This window comes from Empidonax traillii, unplaced genomic scaffold (assembly GCF_003031625.1).
Source record: "Empidonax traillii isolate 1590-97213 ecotype Southwest subspecies unplaced genomic scaffold, ASM303162v1 scaffold151:size923898, whole genome shotgun sequence".
Lineage (NCBI taxonomy): Eukaryota > Metazoa > Chordata > Aves > Passeriformes > Tyrannidae > Empidonax > Empidonax traillii.
The window spans coordinates 705,953-713,418 of record NW_020955344.1 but is presented as its reverse complement, the minus strand read 5'-3'; the positions used below and the strand labels follow the sequence as shown (position 1 = coordinate 713,418).

At 40.7% G+C, this 7,466-nt stretch overlaps 1 protein-coding gene across 7 annotated transcripts in view; it reads left to right on the top strand.

Annotated features, from left to right (window-relative positions):
• The window catches only part of MCF2L (MCF.2 cell line derived transforming sequence like), a 156,304-nt gene that overhangs the window by 29,767 nt on the left and 119,071 nt on the right, over window positions 1-7,466 (top strand). Inside the window, exon 1 of one of the 7 annotated variants that reach the window (XM_027884624.1) lies at window positions 4,448-4,738. The exons of 5 other annotated variants lie outside the window; for them this stretch is intronic. In XM_027884624.1, the coding sequence (XP_027740425.1) occupies window positions 4,660-4,738 (79 nt within the window). In that variant the 5' untranslated portion in view covers window positions 4,448-4,659. Of the gene's footprint in view, window positions 1-4,447; window positions 4,739-7,466 lie in introns of those variants that run through there. One more of the 7 variants, XM_027884629.1, reaches the window with a different exon arrangement.

Below are 7,466 nucleotides of genomic sequence, written 5' to 3'. Positions count from 1 at the left end.
AAGAAAAGACTTTGATTTTTTTTTTTTTGCTTCCTCCATCTATTTGCTAGGTTCTGTGTATTCCTTTAGATTGTGAATCTAGGAACAGTTTTCTCCTTGTGAAAGAGTGAGGTGTTGCCAAAAACAGAATACTGCCATCTCTGCTTATGAATCCCAGTTTCAAATCCCAGATGCTTTACATAATAAAGCCTAACTGGGCTGATTACCAAGAGAACTCAGTCATTCAGAGAAATAAAAGGGAAAAATCCCCTTGCTTCATGAAGGAAGAAGTGGTGCCAAGAGGAGGTTGAAATGTTAAAAATGCATTTTCTGTTTGGATCTTTCATATCAACTGTCCTGTTTCCCTCTTCTTTCCCTTTTATTTAAGGCTGTGGATCAGTAATGCTCTTGTGCAGTGGGTGTATGTGGAAGTTTTTTGTAGGACCTGTGAGGACCTAGATTTATGAAATATACATTCAACAGGTCTCTTCCTTCTCTGCAGGAGCCCAGCTTAGGTAAGTCTTTCTGGCTATATTTTCAGGGTCTTTAGACAATGACGTGGATGCCTGTAGCTTCATTGCTTACACAGTTTATGGTTTTGTGGCATGTGACGTTGGGGCCATCCAGAAAAGAGCGTGCTGACTTGGCTGCCTGATGTTGATCATGTGGTATCACTAGAAAGCAGTATGGAATGTTTGGCAGAGGATTCGGCTGCATAGGCAATAAACATCCATATGCTCTGCCTGTTCCCTTTGCCACAAGCGATGTGGTAGGGCCCGTGCAAAGCAGCAGGGAGACCTGTATGTGTTTTTCTTTCTTGTATTCTGTAAATAGTTTTTCTTCTACTGCAGACACTCTTATGCTCTTAAAGAAACTAAATTCCTATGGGTTAAACTGGAAGTCCTCTTGTGGATTAATAATTGATTAAAAATCAAGAAATGGGGAGTTGCTTTAGGTGGTCAGTTTTCTGTGGGTGGAGGTGGAGTTACTGGTGGAGTAAAGCAGGGATTTCTGCAAGGGTTGAAATTAATTGTTAGAACAGAGTGATACATATGAGAAAAGACAATGCTATTCTAGCTGATCCCCTCACTGACTGTGCTGATCCCTTGACTGACTATGGGTAGTTCCCTGAAAACAGCAGCAGCACTGTCGGCACTCAGTGTTGGTCCGAAAGGCAAACAGAGCACTACAAACTGCTGAGAGGGAAACCAAGAACAACAAAATCCTTATGTCATTTTGTAATCTCTGCTGTGCCTACTTCTCGAGTACCATGTCCAGTTTTGTTCTCTTTGTTAAAGTAGAATTAGGGGACGTGGAGGGATGGTGAAGGCAGTCAGACGTATGGGGTTGCTTTTGTACAAATAGGAACTAATTAGTGTAGGAAATTTTCTGTCTGGAAAACAGGCAATTGGAGGAGACATAATATCACCTACAGTGGAGGTCTGTATAGTCATGAATGGGTTGGGGAAGTGAATAGAGAGTGTTTATTTCCTGGAGTTTTTTTCCACTGCTTCACAAAAGGCAAACTGGGGCACACAGAAAACTTTCAGGAAGGTAGTTTAAACAAAAACAGTTTTTCACACAGCACATAAATAAATTTTGCAACTCACTGATGACTGATGTAGTGGATGGAGATCAAAGTAAAGTGAGCAGAGAAATCTTTAGGTATATTACAGAAAGTATCTTTTGCTCAAGCAAAACTCATTAAACAGTTATTTGCTAATGGTTACTGGTTTGGCTCCCCACGTGAGAGGATAGCTGTGTGTCACTTCTGGAACATTTTCAAAATACTTCAATTTCTGAAAAACTAGGTAATGCTGTTTGGGTGAAGCTGTTTGAAAACAGGAGATGTGTGATGTTGCTGTGGTTGAACAGGATTTGCTGAAGACCACAGCCAAAACCAGAGCATAATAGAGTCCTGAAGGAAAAAAATAACGATGTTGTAGCTTTCAAATCCAATAGAAGTTTAGAAAAAAGTCAATACAAATCAGGTCATATAATACATCCATGTAGTCATGGAAGTCAATTGATTAAATTCTGCAATACATTTGCTCCTTGCTTATTATCTTTACAGTTTCAATGAAAGAAATAGAGTACAGACCATTTGACAAAAATGTTTGACTGCATTTTAAATATGTAAGGCAGAACTGAAAAGACTGTGTGTTCCTCAAAATTCTTTCATTCAGTAGAAAAGCTATGCCAAAGCTTCTTAGGAAGACAAGGGTGCCTGATTTCCATGAAGGAACGTGATTAAACAAATACATGATTGCAAATAACCCACTTTTAGGTAAACTAACTTTCAGTCTGGCTAACTAAACCTTTCACTTTGATGCTTTGCTGGTGCCTTGCACGTTTTGAATTTGTTCAAAGGTGTAGAAAGTATATATAAAGTGGCAGTGTTGGTGTAACTTAGGTTTAACTAACATATTAGGGTTCTCCACTCATTTTTGCACAAGTATAAATTATTATGTGGATGCGATCCTTAGACTTGACTGGCTGATGTGTTAAAATTTATCACTACATTTATATCTTCCTTGTCATATGTTATTTCACTAAGAAACTCCATGGAAAGATGAACCTTATGATATATGGGAGGCTTAAGCAGCCTGCTGATTTCGCAAGGAAAATATAAAATTACTGTTGAATTGAGGCAGGACACTCAAGGAAAGCTGGGATTGAACTAGGATCTTCTCCTGCAGTAGGTGCTTATAAATGAACTCTACTGCACTTCTGGCTGCACCAGGAAGTGAACTTTGCTGTTCTGCGTATGCTAAAATATCTTAGGTGTTTAATTTGCTGCAGTCAACAAATTCCATTGACTGACTGACAACTGGAGTTCTCCATGGGCTATCTTTGGATGTGATGTTCTGTTGCAAAGCCTTTGTTTCAAAAGAAACCTCAATAATCCATATGCACCTGCAGACTTGCACACTCTTTTTCCTTCCTTTGCTCCCCCTGATTCACCATCTGAATGACCAGAGCCTGACCTGGTACTCGTGGTCTTGCTTCACATCACTTGTTCCTTTGCAAAAATGCAGTCTGAAATGGCAGTCAGAGAAACAAAACACTTTTTGCATGTAAAGTTCCTGCAGATCCTGTTTTTCAGTGGTAATACTTCATTATGGAAAAGCGTAAGTGAAGACTTCATTTTGGTATTTCTATTAATATAGAAATGGAAACATAGTCATATATAATACATGGAGCTGCTGCAGGCCTGCCATACTTTCAGTACGAATAATGTAAATGAATGCAGTAAATTAATTACCTCAATCAATTTTATTGGCAGAGGAAGCCCAAATAGATTGATGGGTCCTCTTAAATTTTAGTTCATGCCCTCTCTAATGTTATTGTTGAGAGTTTTATGAACAAGTCATCATAGCTGTCCACTTGCTTTCCCGGGAAAGGCTGTTGTTTTTTTGCCTGCTGTATGTAAGCTGTAGAAAAGAATCTTTGTCTTAAATAACAGAGCACAGTCCTTTTAAGCAAACAGAAAAACATCCCTTTTTCTTTTAGCCATGGATAACTATTTGTTTATTTTAATGGCTAAAATATAAGAGGATGCTGATAAAACCAATAGGATGATTGGAAGAGTGGGAGAATGCAGCTGACCATCAGCAAAAACATGCCAATAATGAGATTTAGTAGGTGTCAAGATAAGCTTTTAAAAATATAAGTGTTAAAAGCCTCATAGTTTGAAACTTCTAGAACGGTCTGTATAAAAGCACTGAAAATCAATTACGAGGAGCAGTCGAATAGCACTGTACTGCTTTCAGTCTTGTAGGATATTCTTGTGTCCCTAAAAGTTTTCCCGTGGTACTGTAGCCTCTATAGCAAATGAAGTTTACTGATTATGAGGCTTGCTGCAGCGGTTCTGTTGTGTGTTCTCCATACACCTTGAGGGATCCATAGATCCTGACCCTAACAGTCCTTTGCCCAAGATGGTGGTACAGCTTCTGTGGAAATGTGGATTTTGCAAAATTTCAAGACTGCTGCGGCACAACGTTTAAGCAGTTCAACTCCTCCAAATAGTCCAGAAGACAGCTGTGCTAAAAGGACACTTGAAGTCCTCAGCTTTCAAAAATGACCATTTCACACAGAACGTGGAGGCATCATGGGGGCTGGTGAGAGCAGAATCGCTCTTGGCGTTGTCAGTGGGAATGCATTTTCATTCCAAGCTACAAACCCTGTCACCAAACTGGCGGGTAGGTAGAGAGGAGCCTTAGCGTTCACGTAAGCGTGAGCGAGGATGGGGCTTTCTGCGAGCTCCGGCTGCTCCCCGTTCGATGCAGCGCAGCCCTTCCCAGCGCTCGCTGCAGCCTGGAGGAGGCGGGAGATAGGTCGGCTCATCAACGCTTCGCATTGATTCTGGCGTTTGAGGACTCCACTGCGGGCAAACTCTCACGCAGCGGAGGGGAGAGAAGTTTTAAGCGGTCTTGCTGTCATTAACATTCACGTCTCTGGCTTCAAGCAGCGCCCGCCTCACCCAGGCGCTGCCAGCAGGGAACGTGGGCTCCTGCCTCCCTTTGTGCCGAGGGGATCCGTGCGGAGCAATTGAAATGCACGGCTGAGAAGCACTGCTGTAGTGGTCGGGTTTGGGCTTTTTTTCCCCCCCTCTGCCTCCCTTCATCCTTGGAGCAGGAGGGGCATGTTTGCTGTGGATTCTTTTTGTTTTATCTGAGAATGAGATGCTGGCTGAAAATTGAAGAAATGGCCCTGGAAGAATTGATGCAAAGATTAAATGCGGTTTCCCAGTGCGCTGGTAGGAGGAGCTGCTGGTCTTAAATAATGTGTTGTGTGGATGCTGTTAGTGATTTTGTAGGATTTGCAGAAAATCCTGGTAATCTGACTAGCATTCTTTATGCATGTTCGCAATTAACAGGAAAGAAAACGTTAGGAGCTTTTGTCACCAGGTTAAACTTCTGTTGATATTAACACTAATTAACATTTTTAGTGCTTGGATACTCCTAAGGCATGCTTTAGTAAGACCATCCTGGGTAGTTTTGGGTAACTGTTAGCCCAGTCAAATACTCTAAATGGGTCTTGATTCCTTTTTTATCTGACTCGGCTGTACCTAAGTTGGAGAAATTACAGATTTCTCTAGCAGAACGGGTCTAATAGGAAGAAGTGAAAAGCTCAGATAACTGTAAGGCATTGCAAGCCAGTATTTAGGGTGGATCTAAACTGCACTTTCATTAAAATGGAGAGTTGTGTGAATTAATCGTGGTAAATGTAGTTTTACATCTGTATGGATTAAAAATTGCAGCAGATTTACTAAAATGGTTTTAGCACTGTAGAAACATTATTACAGTTTCTGAGAGATTTTCACAATTCGTTGAAAATATAAATGCTTGTGTGTTCAAAACTAGAACTAAGAAGCAGTGTACAATAAGGTGATCTGTAATTAGATCTGGGAGTGTTTTTCTGGCTATTGCTCATGCAGAGATGTAAATATATTTCAGAATAAAAAGTTACCTGGAAAGACAAGAGATGTGGTTTTTGCATCCTTTGAAACTGTTTGGTTTGCCCTTTAGTCTTAGTTGGTTGACAGATTACAGAAGTCTTGCATCTTCTTGTCATTTGAGGCAAACCAGTGGTTTGAGAATACAAAATATTTAAGGTATTATTCATTGCAGTATCAAAACTTGGAATTTATCTTTCAGTTTTCCTAGTCCTCTGTTTCCTAAGGGTGACTTTTTCATCTTTTCCAATTTCTGTATGTTGGAAGGAGATAATTAGCAAGATGGCTGATGCTGTAGTCTGATGAACAGATAGATTAAATGACAAATGTGGAATGAACAGATCAGCTGCATCTGTTTTTCTGGACAGGGAAAGCAGGTATTTTACCTTCTTAGTAACATTTTTTTTGGGGGTGGGAGGGATTTAATCTGATAAGAACAAGCATTAAATTACAAATAAAAGTCACCATACATACTATTTTCTTCTTCCTTGCTTTTTCTATTGATTATCTTTCTATTTTCAAACCATGGCTTTATTAAATGTCTGGATAGTTGTTTCATTGCCTGTTTTGATTTTCTGAATGTTTAAGAAGAAAGCCGGTCCGATATTTTCTGGGGCATACTCTCTTTTGCCATTTATTCTAATAAATCTATATGTTACTTTTTCCACTCCCTTAAAATTGTTGCTCTAGTTTTTCTAAGGCAAGATGGATTTTAGGGATATATGGTAGAACTGGTTGGGAATGTGGGAGCCTTTTCTTTCTAAATTGAAGGAGAAGGATCCTCCAGAGTGGGAGCAGGCTGGCTGGTTTGCCTGTGACACCGCCTGTCTCTCAGCTGTGCAGCTGCAGGTACACTGTGACCTTCATGTAAGCCAGCAGTGCCTCCAAACTGCTGTTTTCACACTTGCTAGCAGGCTTTGACCATGTACTGGTATTTAGCTTGTTAAACTTGCATATTTTTTAAAACAAACAAAAAAAAAAAAAGCAGCTGTCACTTTACAACCAATTTCATGTTCGTGTGGTTCATCTGGTTCCTCTCCTCCTCTTTCTCTTTCTTCCTCTCTATAATCCCTGTGCAGGTATTCCCAGGCCAAAGGCAATGCTTTCCTATAGCCAGTGATTGTATTTATAGGTGACTGTTTCAAGTTTCCTTTTTTTCCGCCCTCCTTTTTGCTTTCAGGTTGCTTAGACCCTTTCTGTATTGCTGTCTCCCATTCTTGGGCTGTACCCTGTCCTTGGGTCAAATTAGCTTCTGTCTGGCTTCACAGCTGTCTTTCTGTTCACTCAGAAACCTTTTGTAAGCAGAGGTTTCCTTAACAGCCCAAGACCATGTGCAGACTTTTCCCAAGCCCATTTTTCAAGAGAGATTGAAATGGAGAGGTTCCCCTGGCTGTCCCAAGATGCAGCTGTCCACCTTCAGGCATGAAGGGATTTTTTCCTTTGGAGGATTCTAAGTTAAAAAACCAAAAACAAAAACAAACAAACAAAAACAAAACAAAACAAAAACAAACACCACAACTATTCCTTATCTTGGGTTTTTTGTTTGTGTTTTTTTTTTTTTTTCTGGTTTTATTTGCTTGTGTGTTTGTTTGTTTGTTTCTGAATGATACCACAGGCAGGCTGAGATTCATCCCAGGTAGTTTTAAGCTTCTGAGTCAGAAGAGGAATTGTCTGAAACCCTTGTGCACCAAACAGAGAGAAGGAGGCACTTTAAGATGAGAAGTCCTTCCACCTTCTGAGGTGCACTGGTCTTTTCCTTGACCAGGACAGGGGACCAGGAAGCCTGGATTAGCTCAGTTCCTAACCTAGCAGTGCCTGAGGTTAGGTATGGTGAGTCTGGGTGTGTCTGTAATCTTTTGCTGTTCTGCCACAACAGCCTCTCCACCTCTGGCTGCTCTCCCACTAGCAAGTCCTCTGTGTTTGTCTGGCACTCACACAACCTTTCTGGGCTACTCATCCCTCACTGCCACACTAGCACTTTCCTACTGGGTGTTTCTGCTCCCTCTGCTCTGACTAAATTCCGATTTAC